Source organism: Lynx canadensis, chromosome B2 (genome assembly GCF_007474595.2).
Source record: "Lynx canadensis isolate LIC74 chromosome B2, mLynCan4.pri.v2, whole genome shotgun sequence".
NCBI classification, from domain to species: Eukaryota; Metazoa; Chordata; class Mammalia; order Carnivora; family Felidae; genus Lynx; species Lynx canadensis.
The window spans coordinates 151,917,782-151,938,916 of record NC_044307.1 but is presented as its reverse complement, the minus strand read 5'-3'; the positions used below and the strand labels follow the sequence as shown (position 1 = coordinate 151,938,916).

General features: G+C 45.0%; 1 protein-coding gene across 1 annotated transcript in view; it reads left to right on the top strand.

The window, feature by feature from the left end:
• Positions 1-21,135, top strand: part of WDR27 (WD repeat domain 27) — a 154,286-nt gene that overhangs the window by 49,373 nt on the left and 83,778 nt on the right. The window contains exons 18-21 of the mRNA XM_032593355.1: positions 1,150-1,247; positions 2,110-2,231; positions 16,686-16,783; positions 17,757-17,859. Of these exons, the coding sequence (XP_032449246.1) occupies positions 1,150-1,247; positions 2,110-2,231; positions 16,686-16,783; positions 17,757-17,859 (421 nt within the window). The remainder of the gene's footprint in view (positions 1-1,149; positions 1,248-2,109; positions 2,232-16,685; positions 16,784-17,756; positions 17,860-21,135) is intronic.

Below are 21,135 nucleotides of genomic sequence, written 5' to 3'. Positions count from 1 at the left end.
GCCCGTCTCTGTGCCCACCCCGATGTCATGGCCCCAGGCCCCCCGCCCAGCCTTTACTGACCCGTGGAAGGAGCAGGCTGACGGCCTGGGTCACCCTCCACCTCAGCCGCCACCCCATATCTCCCTCCACCCTGCCCACCCCTTTGCCCATCACCCACCTGAACCTGCCTGTGGCAGTTCTTACCCAACTGGGCCGACCCGCCGGCTCCCCGGGGCCAGCCATGCCCTCCCTGGGTTAGGGCCACATCCTGAGATTGCCAGCAGGTTCCTTTCCTGTACAGAATTATTGTCAGGAATTGTCGAGGCTGTGTGTGTGTGTGTGTGTTTTTAACGTTTACTCATTTTTGAGACAGAGAGAGACAGAGCATGAGCAGGGGAGGGGCAGAGAGAGAGGGAGACACAGACTCCGAAGCAGGCTCCAGGCTCCGAGCCGTCAGCCCAGAGCCCGACGCGGGGCTCGAACTCACGGTCACGTGAGATCATGACCTGAGCCCAAGTCAGACACTCAACCGACTGAGCCACCCAGGCACCCCGAGGCTGTGTGTTTATTAAGCCACTGTTAGCTGCTTATGTTACCCTTTAGAAGATATTAAGAACATATGTGTAAATGGAAATACAGATAATTCATAACTGGCTGGATGTCTCCTTAAGTACATGTAATTATTTTAGAATTAGGAGAAAAGTTTGCTTTTTTGTAGACAGGAATGAATTATTTGGGGCTTTATATAATGATATTTTTTCATGAAGTTTTCCTAAATGAAAAGTTAGGGTTTCCTAAAGGAAAATTAAGGTAGCTGATTTATTCCTTCGATGTTATGAAATATAATTATTAAGTGGTATGAAAACTTTCTTCATTTTCAATTTTTTAAAAAGTTTATATATTTATTTTGAGAGGGAAAGAGAGGGCACAAGCAGGGGAGGGGCAGAGAGAGAAGGAGAGAGAGAATCCCAAGCAGGCTCCACACTGTCAGCACGGAGCCCGATGCGGGGCTCGAACCCACAAACGTGAGATCATGACCTGACTGAAATGAAGAGTCGGACGCTTGACCGACTGAGCCCCCCAGGCGCCCCAGATTCGGTTTTTAAAGGTGGGACGCTTCACGGTAGTGGAGGGGAACCTAAAGATTGACTGCGTTTATTTTCTTTCAGGTACAAACAAAGGAGCAGGTGCAGGCCCGTTTTCAGGCTCCCCACAGCTGGCCCAACAGAGATCACCAGCCTGTCCGCCGCGAACGACTTTTATTCCTGTATCCTGCCTCCGCTCTTGGCTCTTGGAGGAGCGCCATCCTCCCGACAGGCGTCTGCTGAGGGTCCCGGCTCCAGCCCGAGGCTCCGGGGGCCCATGGCTTCTGCACTGACTGTGTGTGTAGTGGTTCGTCGGCGTGGCGAAAGGGGCTTCAGAGGAAAATTAGCAGCGGAATAATACGCAGTAGTTTGGCACTTTTTAAAAATGAACCGGTACACCTGCTGTAGGCACCCTTTGATTACTTGGGGTTTGCCCCATCTCTGCGGAGGCAGGCGAGAGTTACAGCATTAACTGTCGAATATGAAATTGAGGCCGAAAGTTTATTTTATTTTTTCTTGTTTATTCACTTTTGAGAGACAGAGTATGAGTGGGGGAGGGGCAGAGAGAGAGGGAGACACAGAATCCAAAGCAGCTCCAGGCTCTGAGCCGTCAGCACAGAGCCCGACGCGGGGCTCGAACTCACGAACCGCGAGATCGTGACCTGAGCTGAAGTCGATGCTTAACCGACTGAGCCACCCAGGAACTCCTGTTTTTTGAGTTTTTATAGCTAGCATCATCCCTTTTAATTAAAAAGCATTGATTTTGATTTATTTAGAAGGAGAGCTCTGACCTTTAGGAATTCTTAGAAAATTTTCATTTATTCAAAGGTCTAAGTTACATTCTTCTGAATGTAATGGGCGGTGGGGGAGGGGGGAGATGGGGGAGGGGGGGCAGGGCTGTGACCACGTCTCTGTGGAGCTTCCGAAAGTCACAGCCAGTCACCCGCTGTGTCTCCTGGTGTCTCCAGAGGTGGTACCAGAACGAATAGGCCTGTTCACTCCCCGAGGTGGGTTATTGAGAGGAGTTCCCTAACTGTCACGCAGACCTGGTGCTCACCGCGGGCGGGGACAAGACCGTGGAGGTGTTCGACCTCAATGCGGGCCGCAGTGCAGCCGTGATAGCGGAAGCCCATTCACGGCCTGTGCACCAAATCTGTCAGAATAAGGTGAGTGTTGACGGTATGCGTCGTGTGCCGAGTGTCGCATTCACAGTATTTAATGGGTACAAAGTTTGGTGCAGTTTTGTACCAGTTTGCTGCGAAACTCAATGCTCGTTTTTAATCATTACATTTTCCGAGCCTTGACGTTTGACCTTAGAAGATATTTTACTATCATGTTGAACGTGAATTTTTGTACTTCTGTCTTTATTTTATGGGCCCATTTTTCAACTTTACTGTAATACATTACCTCTTAAAACTTGATGGAGAGTTTGGGTGTTTCAGGCACTCACAGGGTTGAGTGATGGTCACATAGGTCCTGTAGCGACGTGAAGCAGCCTTCAGGGGCCAGTAGTTTCTCTTTTTAGGACGCAGCTACTCTGTGTTAGAGACGTAGCTTAGAACTACCTACAGCTGAGGTCTGCAGACCTGAGATTGGAGGAGGTGCCGTGTTGATGAATTCATTGTCTCATAGTTTAGTTTAAAAGACACTTTGCTACCCAAAAGTACAGCTAAGAGATTTATGAGAAAAACTTTTGTTTTTAAGACTCATCTACAATTTTGATTTTTGATATATTTTGAATGACGTTCCAAATGAAGGGTTTAATTTATAATGCCTTCTGAAATATGCATTATGATTTCAAGAGTATTATTGCTTAAAAAATTTTTTTTTTAGTGTTAGCATTTATTTTTGAGAGAGAGAGAGAGAGCAAGTGCACAAGCCGGGGAGGGGCAGAGAGAGAGGGAGACATAGAATCCGAAGCAGGCACCAGGCTCTGGGCTGTCAGCACAGAACCTGACACGGGGCTCGAACCCACAAACCGTGAGATCACGACCTGAGTCGAAGTCGGATGCTTAACTGACTGAACCACCCAGGTGTCTTAAGGGTGTTATTGTCTTTAAGTGAAGTCTTACTGGATTGGTTAAAAAGTCTTTGTTATCTATAATTTCAACACACTATTCCAGGTTTCCTTTAAATTTCTGTTTAATGGGGCAGGTGTGGTCTGATACTCTGCAAAGTTTTGTAGCTGGTTTGCCTGGGAAAGGGCACCAATTCTGGAGTGCGGACTTGCACCCTCCTGAGGCAGACGCTGTCCTTCTGGATAAACGGGAGCTTTTGGGTCCAGAGTCAGACTTTGTCCACGTGTAGGCAGACCTGTGGCTCCTGTGGGTGGTCCCCGAGAGCTGTCAGTCTTCATGGCTCCGTAGGCGTGGCCGAGGGGTGTCAGTGAGCCTGGGTCAAAGTCAGAGCGTTGGGATGGGGACAGGGAGATGCCAGGGGAGGGCGGCAGACCTGAGAGATGTGACATTGTCACTTGCTCCCATTTTGTGGGCATCCTTGGTCTTGCGGGGAGGCCCTTTGAAGGCTCAGACGGGCATCTCATCTCCAAGGTCTTCGCAACACTGCGCCCTTGGAGGTTAATCATTTTGTACATTTCGCATTTTGGCAGGAGAAGGTTTTTCCCATTTGCAGACACCATGGGTGGAAAACACCAGCCTGAAGAAAGGTGTTGAGGAGAGGAGTAGTATTTATGTACTTCTTCCTGTATTTGTACAGACTCTTATGTAAAAACAGAACAAAGACATTTTAAACCCTGGGCGGTAGGTCTCCCAGACGAATGAAGCAATTCTTTTGAAGAATTTTGTAACATTTTATGAGGTTACTAAAATAGCAGACTTTAAAAACATACGGCATGTGAGTCATAGCAGCTCTGTGTGGGACGATATCCCGTGTCTTCTGGGAAGGCTGCGAGGGGGTCAGCTCGTTAATGGCAGGAGTGGGCAGGACCACCTTGTCATCATGGATCTTCTGTTGCTAATTTCACAGTAAGATCTGTCAAGATTGGGTTTAAGATTGATTATTAAACCTTACGAATTTCTGGACCTTTAAATGAATTTGATAATTGAGCCACATTTAAAATGATTGTTAACCTAATACCTGTCTTATTTTTTAGGCATTATGATATATTTATTTTTATTTTATTTTTTTTAATGTTTATTTTTGAGAGAGAGAGAGACAGAGTACGAGTGGGAGAGGGGCAGAGAGAGAGAGAGGGAGGGAGACAGAGAATCGGAAGCAGGATCCAGGCTCTGAGCGGTCAGCACAGAGCCCGACGTGGGGCTCGAACCCACGAATTGTGAGATCATGACCTGAGCCGAAGTCAGATGCTTATCCAACTGAGCCACTCAGGCGCCCCAATGATTTCTTTTAAATTCGGGTGCAACTCAGGTGTTGATAGGCGACGTTTTGATGTCAAATTTTGGAAGATAATTGTGACTTGTTGAAGTTGTTGAGTGGAACTTTCCAGCAAAGGCCTTGGACTTTCAGTGCAGACGGTCACCTTTGTGGCACCCAGAACAATCCTCTTGCTTAGAATCTGCTCACTCAGGACTTTCCAATTTGAATCACAGCTGTTAACCAGCAGAAGCAGTTCCTTATTTAGGAAATGACACACAAATGCAGGGGGCAGTGGGCTTCTTAAACAGACCCACCAGCACATAGGTTTTGGGGTTAAGTTTTGACAAATAGCCTTGAAAAATGTTTAAGGTATTATTCTCTAAATGCAATCTATAAAATTCATCTAGATATAAAAATTTCCAACATTCATGTCTCTCTCTTGAAATGCTATAAAGTTAGATATTTGGTCAGTTTTTCTAGAATTTCTGTGGGTCCTTAGTTAATACAATAGGTGAGAATTGACTAATTTTACCCAATATTTCCATTCTTGAGTTAGAATGTTTCAGTAAGATAAATGTGAATTTCATGTGTGATGTTCTTTTATGTTGTAATTGTTGCATTTCAAATATTTCTCACCATTTCTCACACTTGTTACTTTTTGTCTCTGATATGAATTAACAGAAAAAGATTTTTTCACTTAATTTTTGAGCTTATTCCACATGAGTCTTTATTAGAGGAAGTCGTTTCAGAGCCAGTCACCCCACCACCAGCACCGTCACCGCCGTCGTCACTGATGGCGTTTTGGGGTGATGGGGGGTTCGTAGCCGATGGCCAGGAAAGAGAGACAGGCCCCGCTGTCACCACTGTCATCATCACTATCACAGTATCATTTTTTGCTTATGGAAAGTGGTTTGTGAACATTTCCCTTGTGAGGCTCTGTTTTCTTTTTCTTTTACTTGTTCTGTTCTTTATTTCTTTCTGGGGTTTATCACAGAGCCATGAAGACTTCACCTACATGAAACTTGTGTATCAGAGCTCAGTCTGATATTTTTTTTCCATCTGGCTCCAAATTTGTTTTTAAATGGTTTCAGCTGATTAAATTGGAAGTGCAAGATACAATTTTGGGCTTTTAAATACTTTTTTTTTTTTAAATTTTTTTTTTCAACGTTTATTTATTTTTTGGGACAGAGAGAGACAGAGCATGAACGGGGGAGGGGCAGAGAGAGAGGGAGACACAGAATCGGAAACAGGCTCCAGGCTCTGAGCCATCAGCCCAGAGCCTGACGTGGGGCTCGAACTCCCGGACCGCGAGATCGTGACCTGGCTGAAGTCGGGCGCTTAACCGACTGCGCCACCCAGGCGCCCCTAAATACTTTTTACTTATAAAAAATAAAGCCCTAGCTTTAAAATAACGGTAAAGACAGTTTTTTTTTAAACTTAACCGATTTTTCTCATAGGAGATGAGAGATGTGACTGCAGTGATGGGGGCAGGTTTTGTGTCCCTGGAGACTAGAGAAGGCTGTGTTTGCCTGGGACTGTGTGGTGTCTCATGTTGTCAGGTAGAAGTCGATTCTATGAGGGGTTTGAGGCTACAGAGAATAGAGAGGTTGCCCGCGTCCATGCAGTTGTGAGTCTGGGCTGAAAGCCGGGCTCCTGTAGATGGGCTCCTGCACGTGAGCCGTGGACGTGGGCCGATGTGCAGTGTCCCTGCGAGTGTGCCCCCTGCTGTGTGTCGCGGAGGCCGCGCGTGAGGGAGTGACTTCCGAGAGAATCTGCACGCAGACTCCACTGCTCTCCTGCGTCATCCCATCTGGTGGCCTCAGGTGTTGGCGTAGACCTCCCGGTCTCAGGCTGGGCCCAGGCCCTTTCGTTGTTCCGTAGGCGGCTTCTGTGGGACGCCTTGAGGCCCGGTGACTTTTGGCTCTGTAGGGGGCACTCGCGAGGACAGGAGGCAAATCCCAGACGTTTCCCTGTTGCGCACGTAGAGGTGCACAAGCCGTAGCTGGTGTGTGCTGAGCTGCCCCACGTCCGCACGTCACGTTCTTAGCAGGCGTGAACTCAGCCCTTCCGGAATCCTGACTCCTAGGCGTGGAAACGGAGACCCGCAGCCCGGTTCCAGAGACGCACCGGCACCGAGTGTGCCCCCAGCAGGCCGTCTGGCCGCAGAGCTCGTGGCGCAAAGCCCCGCGGGAGGCTGTTGTCTGGGAGCCTCCCTGCTGGCTTCTCTGCATCCAGGCTCGGGGCTCCCCCCACCCCGATGAGGAGCCTCATGAGCACAGTGGTGATGCTGTCACTCCACACGTGCAGCACTTACCACTGCGGGGTCTTGGGGGGTGGCCGAGACCAGACGCCCCGGCACCTGCCCCTCTGTCCCCAGCACGCCTGTGGCCTGGACTGTATGAGGGCTTGCATGCACGCACGTGTATGTGTAGGTGTGTGAGCACCTGTGTGTCCGTGTCCGTGTGTCTGTATGTGTGCGTGTGTGTACGTGTCTGTCTTAACCTGTTAACTCATTCATTTAATGTTTATTTGTTAATTTTTGAGGGGGGGAGGGAGGGGCAGAGAGAGAGGGAGACAGAATCCCAAGCGGACTCCACACTGCCAGCACAGAGCCTGATGCCGAGCTTGATCTCGCGAACCCTGGGATCGCGACCTGAGCCCGAATCAAGAGTCACATGCTCAGCTGACGGAGCCACCCAGGCGCCCTCAACTAACTCACGTAAACGTGTCTCTGAGCAAGTCTGCACCTGGCCTGTGCTGAGCGATGGGACGTGTGCGTGAAGGGGAGAGCGGTGGCCTCACACTTGAGGACTTTGTATCCTTACAAAAGAAGTGGGTTCACACGACGTCGGATACCCTGTGCCAAGCCTCCTCCTGGGCTCCTCTCCGAGGAGGTGATGTGGGCAGCGGGCACGTGAGGTGGGTGAGGGGCCAGGTATGTATCGGGAGGGCAGCGTTCAGGGAACGGGCACCACTCATGCTCCAGCCCATGTGGTGGTGAAGCCAAGAGTGGGCGTCGGGCTGCAGAACCTCTGACTGGGGGCAGGCTTGTTGGCCCTGGTAAGAATCTGGGCTTATTTATGTATTTTAATTTTTTTTTAACTTTCTATAATTTATTTATTTTTTATAATTTACACCCAAGTTGCACATTGTGCAACATGATTTCAGGAGTAGATTCCTTAAGCCCCTTACCCGTTTAGCCCATACCCCCTCCTCAACCCCTCCAGCAACCCTCTGTTTTCTGTATTTAAGAGTCTCTTGTGTTTTGTCCCCCTCCCTGTTTTTATATTATTTTTGCTTCCCTTCCCTTATGTTCATCTGTTTGGATCTTAAAGTCCTCATATGAGTGAAGTCATATGATTTTTGTCTTTCTCTGACTGACTAATTTCACTTAGCATAATACCCTCCAGTTCCATCCATGTAGTTGCAAATGGCAAGATTTCTTTTTTTTTTTTGATTGCTGAGTAATACTCCACTGTATATATGAACCACATCTTCTTTATCCATTCATCCATCACTGGACATTTGGGCTCTCTCCATACTTTGGCTATCGTTGATAGTGCTGCTATAAATATAAACACTGGGGTGCATATGCCCCTTCAAAATGGCACACCTGTATCCCGTGGATAAATGCCTAGTAGTGCCATTGCTGGGTCGTAGGGTAGTTCTATTTTTAATTTTTTGAGGAACCTCCACACTGTTTTCCAGAGTGGCTGCACCAGCTTGCATTCCCACCAGCACTGCAAGAGATCCTCTTTTTCCGCATCCTCGCCAACATTTGTTGTTGCCTGAATTGTTAATGTTAGCCATTCTGACAGGGGTAAGTTGGTATCTCATGGTGGTTTTGATTTGTATTTTCCTAATGATGAGTGATGTTGAGCATTTTTTGTGTTGGTTAGCCATCTGGATATCTTCTTTGGAGAAGTGTCTATTCATGTCTGTTGCCCATTTCTTCACTGGATTATTTGCTTTTTGGGCGTTGAGTTTGGTTAAGTTCTCTATAGATTTTGGGTACTAACCCTTTATCTGATATGTTGTTTGCAAGTATCTTCTCCCCTTCTGTTGGTTGCCTTTTAATTTTGTTGATTGTTCCCTTCAGCGTGCAGAAGCTTTTTCTCTTGATGAGGTCCCAATAGTTCATGTTTGCTTTTGTTTCCCTTGCCTCCAGACATGTGTTGAGTAAGAAGTTGCTATGGCCGAGGTGAAAGAGGTTTTTGCCTGCTTTCTTCTCTAGGATTTTGATGGCTTCCTGTCTTACGTTTAGGTCTTTCATCCATGTTGAGTTTATTTTTGTGTCTTGTGTAAGAAAGTGGTCCAGGTTCATTCTTCTGCATGTCGCTGTCCAGTTTTCCCAGTACCATTTGCTGAAGAGACTGTCTTTATTCCGTTGGATACTCTTTCCTGCTTTGTCGAAGATTAGTTGGCCATATGTGTGTGGGTCCATTTCTGGGTTCTCTGTTCTGTTTCACTGCTCTGAGTGTCTGTTCTTGTGCCAGTACCATACTGTCTTGATGATTACAGCTTTGTAATACAGCTTGAAGTCCGGAATTGTGATGCCTCCAGCTTTGGTTTTCTTTTTCAAGATTGCTTTGGCTATTTGGGGTCTTTTCTGGTTCCATAGACATTTTAGGATTGCTTGTTCTAGCTCTGTGAAGAATGCCAGTGTTATTTTGATAGGTATTGCCTTGAATATGTAGAGTGCTTTGGGGAGTATTGACATTTTAACAATATTTGTTCTTCCTATCTAGGAGCATGGAATCTTTTTCCATTTTTTTGTGTCTTCTTCAATTTCATTCATAAGCTTTCTATAGTTTTCAGTGTATAGATTTTTCACCTCTTTGGTTAGATTTATTCCTAGATATTTTATGGTTTTTGGTGCAGTTGTAAATGGGATCGATTCCTTGATTTCTCTTTCTGTTGCCTCATTGATGGTGTATGGGAGTGCAACCGATTTCTGTACGTTGATTTTATATCCTGCACCTTTGCTGAATTCGTGGATCAGTTCTAGCAGTTTTTTGGTGGAATCTTGGGTTTTCCATAGAGAGTGTCATGTCATCTATGGAGAGTGAAAGTTTGACCTCCTCCTGGCTGATTGGGATGCCTTTTGTTTCTTTGTGTTGTCTGATTGTTGAGGCACAGACTTCCAATACCATGCTGAACGATAGTGGCAAGAGTGGACATCCCTGTTGTGTTCCTGACCTTAGGGGGAAAGCTCTCAGTTTTTCCCCATTGAGGATGATATTAGCAGTGGGTCGTTCATATACGGTTTCTATGATCTTGATGTATGATCCTTCTATCCCTACTTTGAGTGTTTTTATTAAGAAAGGATGCTGTATTTTGTCAAATGCTTTGTCTGCATCTATTGAGAAGGTCATGTGGTTCTTGTCCTTTCTTTTATTGATGTGGTGTATCACATTGATTGTTTTGTGGATATTGAACCAGCCCAGTATCCCAGGTATAAATCCCACTTGGTTGTGGTGAATAGTTTTTTTTTTTTTTTTTTTATGTATTGTGGGATCTGGTTGGCTAGTATCTTGTTGAGGATTTTTGCATCCATGTTCATCAGGGAAATTGGCCTATAGTTCTCCTTTTTAGTGGGGTCTTTGTCTGGTTTTGGTATCAAGGTAATGCTAGCTTCACAGAAAGAGTTTGGAAGTTTTCCTTCCATTTCTATTTTTTGGAACAGCTTCAAGAGAACAGGTGTTAACTTTTCTTTAAATGTTTGGTAGAATTCCCCTGGAAAGCCATCTGGCCCCGGACTCTTGCTTTTTGGGAGATTTTTGATTCTAATTTGATTTCTTTACTGGTTATGGGTCTGTTCACGTTTCTATAACTTCCTGTTTCAGTTTTGGTCATTTATGTGTTCCTAGGAATTTGTCTATTCCTTCCAGATTGCCCATTTTATTGGAGTATAATTGCTTGTAATATTCTCTTATTATTGTTTATATTTCTGCTGTGTTGGTTGTGATCTCTCCTGTTTCATTCTTGATTTTATTTATTTGGGTCCTTTCCTTTTTCTTTTTGATCAAACTGGCTAGGGGTTTATCAATTTTGTGAATTCTTTCAAAGAACCAGCTTCTGGTTTCATTGATCTGTTCTGTTTATTTTGGTTTCGATAGCATTGATTTCTGCTCTAATCTTTATTATTTCCTGTCTTCTGCTGTGTTTGGATTTTATTTGTTGTTCTTTTTCCAGTTCTTTAAGGTGTAAGGTTAAGTTGTGTATCTGTGACCTTTCTTCTTCTTTAGGAAGGCCTGGATTGCTATATACTTCCCTCTTATGGCCACCTTTGCTGCGTCCCAGAGGTTTTGGGCTGCGGTGTTATCATTTTCATTGGCTTCCATGTACTTTTTAATTTCCTCTTTAACTTCTTGGTTAGCCCATTCATTCTTTAGCAGGATGGTCTTTAATCTCTTAAGTATTTGTTATCTTCCCACATTTTTTCTTGTGGTTGATTTTTAGTTTCATAGCCTTGTGGTCTGAAAATATGCACGGTGTGATCTCAAGCTTTTTGTACTTATTGAGGGCTGATTTGTGTCCCAGTATGTGATGTATTCTGGAGAATGTTCTATGTGCACTGGAGAAGAGTGTATATTTCACTGCTTTAGGATGAAATGTTCTGAATGTATCTGTTAAGTACATCTGGTGCAGTGTGTTATTCAAAACCATTGTTTCCTTGTTGATTTTATGTTTAGATGATCTGTCCATTGTAATTGGGGTGTTGAAGTCTCCTACTATTGTGGTATTATTATCAGTGAGTTTCTTTATGTTTTTGACTAATTGATTTATATATTTGGGTGCTCCACATTTGGAGGCTAAATGTTTACAATTGTTAGGTCTTCTTGGTGGATAGACCCCTTAATTATGATATAATGCCCTTCTTCATCTCTTGTTAGAGTCTTTATTTTAAAGTCTAGACTGTCTGATACGAGTATGGATACTCCGGCTTTCTTTTGGCAATCATTACCATGATAGATGGTTCTTCATCCCCTTGCTTTCAATTTGAAGGTGTCTTTAGGTCTAAAGTGGGTCCCTTGTAAACAGTATATAGATGGATCCTGTTTTCTTATCCATTCTGTTACCCTATGTCTTTTGATTGGAACATTTAGTCCATTGACATTTAGAGTGATTACTGAAAGATATGAATTTATTGCCATTATGTTACTTGTAGAGTTGGAGTTTCTGGTGGTGTTCTCTGGTCCTTTCTAGTCTTTGCTGATTTTGGTCTGTTTTTGTTTTTGTTTTTGTGTTTTTTTTAACGTCTTTTCTCCCCTCAGAGAGTCCCCCTTAAAATTTCTTTCAGGGCTGGTTTCGTGGTCATGAACTCCTTTAATTTTTGTTTGGGAAACTTCTATTCTGAATGACAGCCTTGCTGGATAAGTAATTTTTGGCTGCATGTATTTCTGCTCCTGGGGATTCGCCCTTCCCACCGGAGCACTGCCAGGAATGGAGCTGTGGAATTTAAGACTCTGCACTGCCCCTGTTGATAGAGTCTTAGTGGAATTTAAACCCTCTCCTTTCTCCTTTCTCCCATTTTAGTTCAGTCCCTTGCGTACTCTTTGTTTCTCTCCAGCTGATTTCGGGAGGGTGGATGCTATCCCATACCCTCCCCGTCTCCGTCCTGTCTCCACAAGCAAAAACAGCTCCTTGCCCCCCTCCCGCAGCTGGCCTCCCCGCGCCGCGTACCTGGTGAATTCTGTGGTTCAGGTTGCGCACATCGTTTTCTAGGTGCGCAGGATGGTTTAGCGTTGACCTGGCTGTATTTCAGGGATGAGAGATGCAAAAAAACCTTCCGTGCTGCTCCGCCCTCTTGGCCCCGCCCCCAGAATCTGGGTTTATGGCCGGTACCTGGCAACCCTGGTGAAGGTGGGGCAAGAAGGGGCGTGGCCTCACTGATTCTTGCGCCCCTGTGCGTGAGCCGCGTGCGCAGACGCGTGATGCTGCCGTAAGGCCCAGCTGCGCTCCGTGCGCCGCTTGGCAGGGGTGACTGGCACCCCGCAGACAGGGTTCTGCTCTGTCAGCTCCCGCCGGCCGGGAGGCAGGCTGGACAGGGAAGGAGGGACGTGCTCGCGGGCAGCAGCACCGGCCAGTCGGGGCCCCCTTCGGGGCCTCGCTCGGCTCAGGGGTGACGGCGCCGGCTTCTGAGGTCCCCTTCGCCGCCGGTGTTCCTGGCCTCGCAGGTGCGGCCGTGTCCCCGTGTACCCGTGTACCGCCTGCTCCTCCGGCCGCGAGCGGCTTCGTGGCGGGGCCTCCGGCTGCGCCCTTTGGCTGGCTCAGATACCCTCCGTGCTTCTGTCTGCGCCGCCGCTCCCACGGTGGGCTCGGGGGTGGGACCCGGAGAGGCCGGCTACGGCGGTCCTGGTGGGACACGGTGGCCTCCCGCTGGCAGCGCTCCGTGGCTCAGCCTGGCTTCAGGGAGTGGGCTCAGGCTGGCGGCCGTGTCCTGATGACCTCCCGGGTCTCCGTGACAGTGTCTGCGTTTAGGTGGCACCCAGACGGAGGGCTAGGAATCTTCGCCCCAGAGACATCCGGGAAGACCGTGTGGCCGCCGGCGGCCGGCGCGGAACCTTGTGAAGATCCGGCTTCCCTGCCCCTTGGGTGACAGCGTGACCTTTCCGTGTGTTCCTCTCTCATCAAGGCCTCTTTTTGTTACGAGTTACGGCGCACGTGCTTTAGGAAACGGCGTCAAGTTTCTTCCCCGTTGAGTAGCAGCGTGTGCAGTGACCGAGTGTTCCCCAAACTGACATGGTCTTTCAGTGACTGTGATATTTTGGGGACCATTGTGGTGTGCTCTTGGATGAGAGGTGGGAGGGAAAATAGTCCTGAGGTTTCCAGTGGGAACACAACTGGTTTTACTTCCTGAGAATAACCTTCTGAATGGTGTATGATGGGAGGGGAGTGGGATGTAAGGCTCCAGAGGCTCCCAGTGTTTTAGTAGCTTGTTTTCTTAAACTTCTGTCGAATTTTTGTTCAGTTACACCACATACATCAAAGTGTTCCAACTAGCTGCAGCCATATGGGAGCTGCTACCCAGGAATTGTCACGGAACAAGTCCCAATTTAGGAGAAGCACAAATGCTAAGTGGCCCAAATGTCGTATTTCCAGGAAAGTGTAAAATAGATCTTTGCTAATTTCTTTTAAGCTTAGGACCCGCAGAGCTACATGCGTCACACATCAGTAATGCCCTTTTGCAAGCATCCCAGTGTAGGGTCCCAAGAATTGCCCCTGCGGTCGCTGGACAAGTTTATCACATTAACAGGAGTACCATATGCATCAAAAAGCGAGGGCCACAGTTTCCTCTCTTAAAATTGTGTTATATCATTGAGTAGCTTATTTTTGCAATGAAAACACATACATCTTTTATGGCTTATTGATCACTTTAAAAATCATAGCGAGTGCTTTTTTTTCATATATATCTCAAACACTTGACTATTACTTTTGTATCTGTGCCTGCATTAGATATATGCATTTTTGTGATGTAAATACATAACGCTAGACAGCTAATTTGAATTGGAAAATTAAATATGTAAAGCTTTAACTAGTTTTCTAACGAAAACATATTATCACACAGAAAACTTTAGTTTCTCAGAAATAATGGTCACTAGGGGTGCCTGGGTGGCTCAGTCGGTTAAGTAGCTGACTTCAGCTCAGGTCATGATCTTGTGGCCCTTGAGTTCGAGCCCCGTGTTGGGTTCTGTGCTGTCGTGACAGCTCAGAGCCTGGAGCCTGCTTTGGATTCTGTGTCTCCCTCTTTCTCTGCCCCTCTTCTGTTCACGCTCTCTCTCTCTCTGTCTCTCTCTCAAAAAATAAATAAACGTTGAAAAAATTAAGAAGTAATGGTCACTAAAATCCATATAATTACCTTAAAATATATTGCTTTATCTTTAGATCTTGTAATTTTATTTTTTTTTAAAGAAATGAAATGGTTATGGATAGACAGTTCTGCTCTTTCTGTCTCCTCCTTTGATAACCACAACTGAATTTGGTGTGGATCTTTCGCAAGTATGTGTTCAGAAATATGTCCTGTGTTGTGTGGTACATTGTTCTCTTACATACTAGCAGCAAAGTACCTATTTCTGCTGCCTGATTTTAATTCCCATTATAGGTATGAGTTTCATCCATTTCTGTGAATTTATGGTGTACACATTTAAGCCTACAAATTTCCCCTCAATACTGCGTAAGCTGCAGTTTCCAGGTTTTAGCATGTGGTATTTATTATTTAGCAGTAAATATTTTCTAATGTCCATTATGATTTTTTAAACCTAGGCTTTATTTAGATGTGCTTTTAGATTTCCACATATATAAGCTTGTTTTCAGGAATCTTCTTGTTACTGATTTCTAATTTTATGGCATTGTATTCAGAGCACACGCTCTATGTAACAGAGTCTCTTCTGTCTGGTAAGATTTTTGTACTTACTGAGAATCTGACTCTCTGGTTGGTTTTGATAGGTGTGTGTGTGTGTGTGTGTGTGTGTGTGTGTGTGTGTGTGTAACGAATAAGCCCTTGGAACATGTTTGCATAGATATCTATTGGCCCAACATTATTAAGTATATTCAAATTATTCAAGATTTACTAATTTTTTTGTACTCTTGGTTTTTTTTTAAGTAGAGAAATGTAGTTAAGATCTTTGTCTCTCTGACTGTAATTGTGTCACTTTCTTCTTATAATTCTATTAATTTTAGCCTTATGTATTTACAGGCTATATTATTGGGTATATTTACGTCAGACTTCTTATATTTTATAGTATTTATAAACTGTTTTTAATTAGGTTTTATTTGCCTTACATCTATTTCTTCTAGTACTTATGCAATCCATCTTGCCTTCTTTTATTTAATACATGCTGTTTTTCTCCTACCTTTCACATTCAGCCTTTAAAAATAATATGTTTTAAGTGTTTTTCTTGAAGTCCAACTAAGAATTTTTTTGTTTACTTGTTTCGTCTGTTTGCGATTACTGTGATTGCTCATACATTTGATCTTCTTTTGTGCATTGTCTTCTGCGTTAGAGAAAAAAAACCTTCTGCACTGTCTATTTATCATGAATTTTCTTTGCTTCTTCATTTCTTCTTCCTTAGCCTCTATTGGACTGATTGAAAACATTTTTAACTCTCCTTTTATCCCTGTGAAAGCTTTCAGTTTTTTACTGGTTGGCTTCAGGAAACTAGCAATGTTGTAAGGTACTTTAAATATACGATCATCTGCCCGTCTGCCTTTCTGTGAAACTACGTCTGTGTTTTATTCTTCTCATACTCAGTGCCTTGCAAAGTGCCCACTGTTTAGTAGATGATCCCTGAATTTTGCTGGATGTCTGTTGAATTGTCGGGATGTTATGAGTGATCTTGTGCCGGCTTGTGGACCGCTAATCCACGTTGAGATCAGGAGCTGGATGGCCGTGAGTGGATTCCTGATTCCTCTGTCTCGTGTTTGTCATCTGAAGTGGTATAAAATAGTTTACGTCTCACAAGTTTGTTAAGAGGATGAAATGTTCAGTGTTTAGAATGCTGTCTGGTACAGAGTTAAGACTCTCTCCCTCTGTGTATTAGTTTATTATTGTTATGGATTTATGTAAACCTTCATTTCCTGTTTGTAACTGAAGAATAACTTCTACATATGTAAAGATAAAAGCTTTCAGATATACTTCATTAAGTTTTTCTTAATCGTTTGGATATTCTTGACATGGAAGGGAGAGGGAAATTGTTATGAACCATAATATATTTAATGTTTGAGGCCAAAAATTGTTCTGTAGATGGAGTGCGCTCCATTCCATGAGACATTTTAAGTCGCTAGAGCGTGAGGAGGGGTGACGATCAGATCAGAGGCAGGTCCTCAGAGGGACCCCGCCCAGTGACATGGGCTGGATTTCACACAAGTCAGTGCACAGACAGCTGCGTGGGGGTCTTAGGATTTTATGGTCGGCAGATTAACAACTGACTCCAAACCTCGAATTCCTTAGTAAGGGCATCTTTCAGATGATTTACTGAAGATGGATTATGATCTGCACTTTAAAAATAAATTTTGGTGTATTAATGTTATAGTCTTTGGATCTTTTATTGTACTTTTATAACTTTCGGTGGCATTTTGCATTTGGAAATCATACACCAATAATTCCCAAGCTCAAAATGTACCATTAGTACTTATCCAGAAGGAAGTTCTTGGAGCCCAATTCTGAAGTTGTTATAAATAAGAAAAGAAACTTTGTGTCAATTTCTTACTTTGGATTAGTGTAATGTTTATTAATTCAGCCTGTAAAGAACGCATCTTGTTTCTTCCCCTTACAATCCCAGGGATCATCATTCGCGACCCAACAATATCAGCTTTATAACCTTTTTGCCACCACGGCCATTGGCGATGGGATAAAGCTGTGGGACTCGAGAACCCTGAGGTGAGGCCTTGCAGCTGCGGTATGTGAAAGACGCTTCTTTTGAAGCTCCCGAGGCCCTTTGCCTCAGTACCTGTAAACTCAGTTTGATCTCTTTTTCCCAAATGCGACAAGGTTGTGGTGAATCTGTTCGCACTGACCAGTCTAAGAAAAGTCTGATTCCTACACGGAACAGGCCACCTAGATTTGGAATGTTAAAATAAGAGGTGCTGGTATTTGCTCTGCTGCGCGTGTGACATGTGGCCCCTGAGGGTCAGAGATGCACGGGGAGGTCATCAGATGCGCATATACGTGCGTGTTCCTGTTCTCTAAAAATATACTATTTGACCGCTGTATTATGGGGCATAATCACTAAATATATAGTGTGTATAACAAAACGTGGCAAGTATTTGTGTGTGTATATGCACACCCGTGGATTCACAAGGACAGAATTAACAGTCTTTGCTCTCCTCTGTAATCGCTAAAAACAATGCAAAAGCCCCTCCGACACGTGGAGGGGACGTTCTGCGAGGCCATCTTGGGCAGGCACTGAAGTTCTGGACCGGGGGCTCTGTGTGACACCGCAGTGCCGCCTGGAGCCCAGCCCCGTGCAGGTGACAAAGGCTTTCTCAGGGCTGCCTGGCGACCCCAGAAAGTGCTGGGCATTTTCTCAGGAAAACCAGCATTAGTTCCCTGACCCACGTTACAGTAAACAGTTGTGCGTCACACTTCGTGAATAGTTGGTGTGGCCCTTAATCAGCCTTGATAGAATGTTGCGCCTCCCAGAAGTCTTTGAATCACTGATGCAAATGATTTATGACTTTAAAACATTTTTATATTTTAAAGACCTAGAATAGCCTGCTCGTCACACAAGAATTCTCACGCATAAGCGTGCTCCCTCACTGCTGATTTGTGCGTTGTTGTGTAGACGAGCCACAAGTCAGTGTCTTTTTCCTCGTTTGTGTTAAAATTTAAAATATCATTTTTTTTCCTGTAGATGTGAGCACCGTTTTGAAGGACATCCGAACCACGGATACCCATGTGGAATTGCTTTTAGCCCTTGTGGACGCTACGTGGCTTCTGGTGCCGAGGACAGACACGTATGTACTGCTGTGGTGTGTTTGTTGGTCTTTGGTCGTGAGATCCACTCATTCTTGTGGAAACCGTTTAGTGTTGTTGCACGTTAGGATAAAAATTGATTTTAAAAAGCTTAATTATCGGCCAGTGTTTGAGACTTTAATAGTATTTTTTTAGGTTTATTTATTTATTTTGAGAGAGGGAAGAGAGAGCACAAGGGAGGGGCAGAGAGAGAGAGGGAGAGAGAGAATCCCAAGCAGGCTCTGTGCTTGAACTCACGTCCCGTGAGATCGTGACCTGAATCGAGATCAAGTCGGACGCTTAACCCATTGAGCCACCTGGGTGCCCCATAAGTAATAGTATTTTAATAACAATAATGTAGGAGGTTTGAAAGGTCATCGTGGTATTTTTGGTGAAGCATGATTATTTTACACTCCATTCATTCATTCATTTATTTCTTTATTCATTTATCAATCATTGTACAAATTGCCTTCCACGTGAAAGGCATCGCTATGTGTGTATTTTCTGTGACTCACCAGATAACGCTAATAAATAAGATACCAGATCAAAGTATTTAACCGGGAGTACTCCTTCCGCTATCTTAGGAAACGAGGTACTTATTTCATTTTTATTTTCTCTCACCTCCCAAAGAAGTGTCTTTGTTTGCAGGGCTTAGGAGGGAAACACGCTCCAGGGAAGGGGAATTGTGGAACGGGCCCCGGTGTAGTTAGCATTTGGCAGCGTCCAGGCTGCCGTCTTCTGTGCTTATTGGCCCCCGCCCCCAGGTTGTGAGGACGGTTCCCCTGGTCTCTCCGTCGCCCCCGTTGGGCCCCAGCGACTAGCTCTGAACTACTGAGCTCTAGGTCTGCCCCACCACCTTGCCCAGCTCTTCGTCAACACGAATTTCCTAACTGCCAGCGACTTCCTTTGGGCGTGACTTGTTCCGTGTGTAGTCTGGAATGTGGCATTAGGGACGCAGTATTGAGGGTGTCGTCTGTCAGGTTATACTTAAGGATTTGGTCGTTGGTGGTACTGGATGTGAGAGACGGACGTGTTCCCCTCGGTCAGCCAGGGTGTCAGCCTGTCGTCTGCGGTGGTGTCGCACCCGTGGGACTCACCGTGCCATGTCGTCTGCGGCCAGTGGTTGCACGGTGACCCAGGGGATCTCCCTGAGCAGCTCGCGGGTCGCCCTCGCCTCGGGTGCCCTCCAGGTAGAGCCGCAGGTCACTCGTGGTCCACACGCCCCCGTGGATGTGGCTGTAGTCCTCCCCACGTCCCCAGAGGGCAGCGTTGGGGAGATGAACACCCGTGTTCTCCAACTCACCTGGCGTGTGTTTTACTGTGCAAAAGTGGCAAAGTCCAAGTTTACATGTGGAACAGCTCAGTAGGACACACACCTCCTCCCGCTGGTTAGTAATGGGTCATTGATGGACAGAGAGGTCATGTAGCTTCTTCAGTGGACAGGGTCACGGCTGTTGGGGACCACTGTTCGATCTGCGAGAGCATGTGGATCAGAAAGATGCCCTTTCCCTGGGCTTTGCCGCCGGGTTTGCCGATCAGGAGCGGGAGGGGCTCTGAACTCCTGAGCGAACTGCTGTAGCCAGTGGGCAGCTGCAGGTGCTGAAACAAAGTTCCGATGGAGGTATTTTCTGCTTTCAGCTTTTTCTGCCGGAGAACCCTCTTTTTTCTCAAGCTCTTCCTGTAGCTTTTAATATTCTTCACAGTCACATCTTTCCAGTCACTTCTCAGTGGCTCAGAAAGTGGTTGACCACGTGACTGTCTGAGAACTGATAGCCAGTTGTGACACTCAGAATGTTTCTGTTGGTTTTCACACTCATCCGGTAAAAATTGTGATCCTCATTTGTCACGTGGACCCACTGACTCCTTTCAGAGTTACTTATCAGCACTGACTTCTCAGGATCAGTGACCCGTTTCACTTTTCCTGCCACAACCCACAGGTACTTATGGAGCCAACAGGAATGTGCGATTTCTCTCCACTTCGGTTAATCCTGCCCCAGGTTCTTACCTGGTGTCAGATTGTTTCCTGTCACCCCCCTCTGTGGGGACACAGTGTGGAGGAGCACCGAGCAACGTGGAGCAGAGTGCCTGGGCCGCACCCTAGCTGGCCCCCAGCCCCAGCCCCCACCCCCAGCCCGCAGATGCCTTTTCAGTATACAGATTTAAGTAATTTGTGAGAAAGCTACAATTTTAATGTTCTGTTCAATTATTGTCTGAAAACATTTTCTTCAGGGACTCCAATTATATGTAGGTTGAATCTCTTTTGCCCGATGTTTGTATCTTTCATCTTGAATGTTTTAATGATTTTCATTACTCAGTTATGGATGTATTTATTTTTCTCCCTTATATCCTCTTTTTCCCTTATTGTGCTCTCTGGAGTATCTACTTTCTACTACATTCATTCAAATTTGACCTTCATTTCTGAAAATTTTTTTCTAATGGTTTCCTAACACTTATCAGTTTTCATGTAACATAGTCCTGTGTCTAGTAATTTTATTTCTGAGCTCTTCTGTTTCTACTTTAGCAGTTCTGTTACTGTTTATGTGTTTTCTTTTCTTTTTTTTTTTTAAATGTTTATTTAGAGGGCGGGAGAACTTAAGTGGGAGAGGAGCAGAGAGAGAGGAGAAAGAATTCCAAGTAGGCTCTGTGCTATCAACTTGACACGGGGCACGGACCCACGAACCATGAGATCGTGACCTGAGCTGAAATCAAGAGTCAGTTTTTCGACTGAGCCACCCAGGTATCCCAAATTTATGTGTTTTCTTGATTTCTGTCAGTTTATTTTCAAATACATTGTTAGTTTTCATCTGCATAGAAAACACATTTTTCTGTGTAGTCTCTTGTCTGTGAGAATTTCTTTGGTTCGTGCTCATCTTTTGTAGAAAGGACTGTCCTATCCAGAGTTTGTATCATACATGCAATAGAAAACGGGACATCTGGGAGAAATAGAGACAAAGTTTCGACAGGCAATTTGGAGCATATTGTGAAGATTCTTGTATGCCAATAAAGATACTTGGTCTGTATTCTCCATGACATTGGAGCACTAGTAGACTATTTTAAGCAGAAAAGCATCATGATCAGCAATAATTTGTAGCCATTAAAATCAGTTTTTTAAAGTCTTCCATTATAATTGAGGATTTTTTTTTCCTTCTTAAAGTTATATTACTTTTGCTTTTTCTATTTTTCAAGTACGTTATCAGGTGCATACAGATTTAGAATTGTGATATTTTCTATATAGATTGGCATTGTTATCATTATTAAAGTCCCTCATCTCTAGTAAT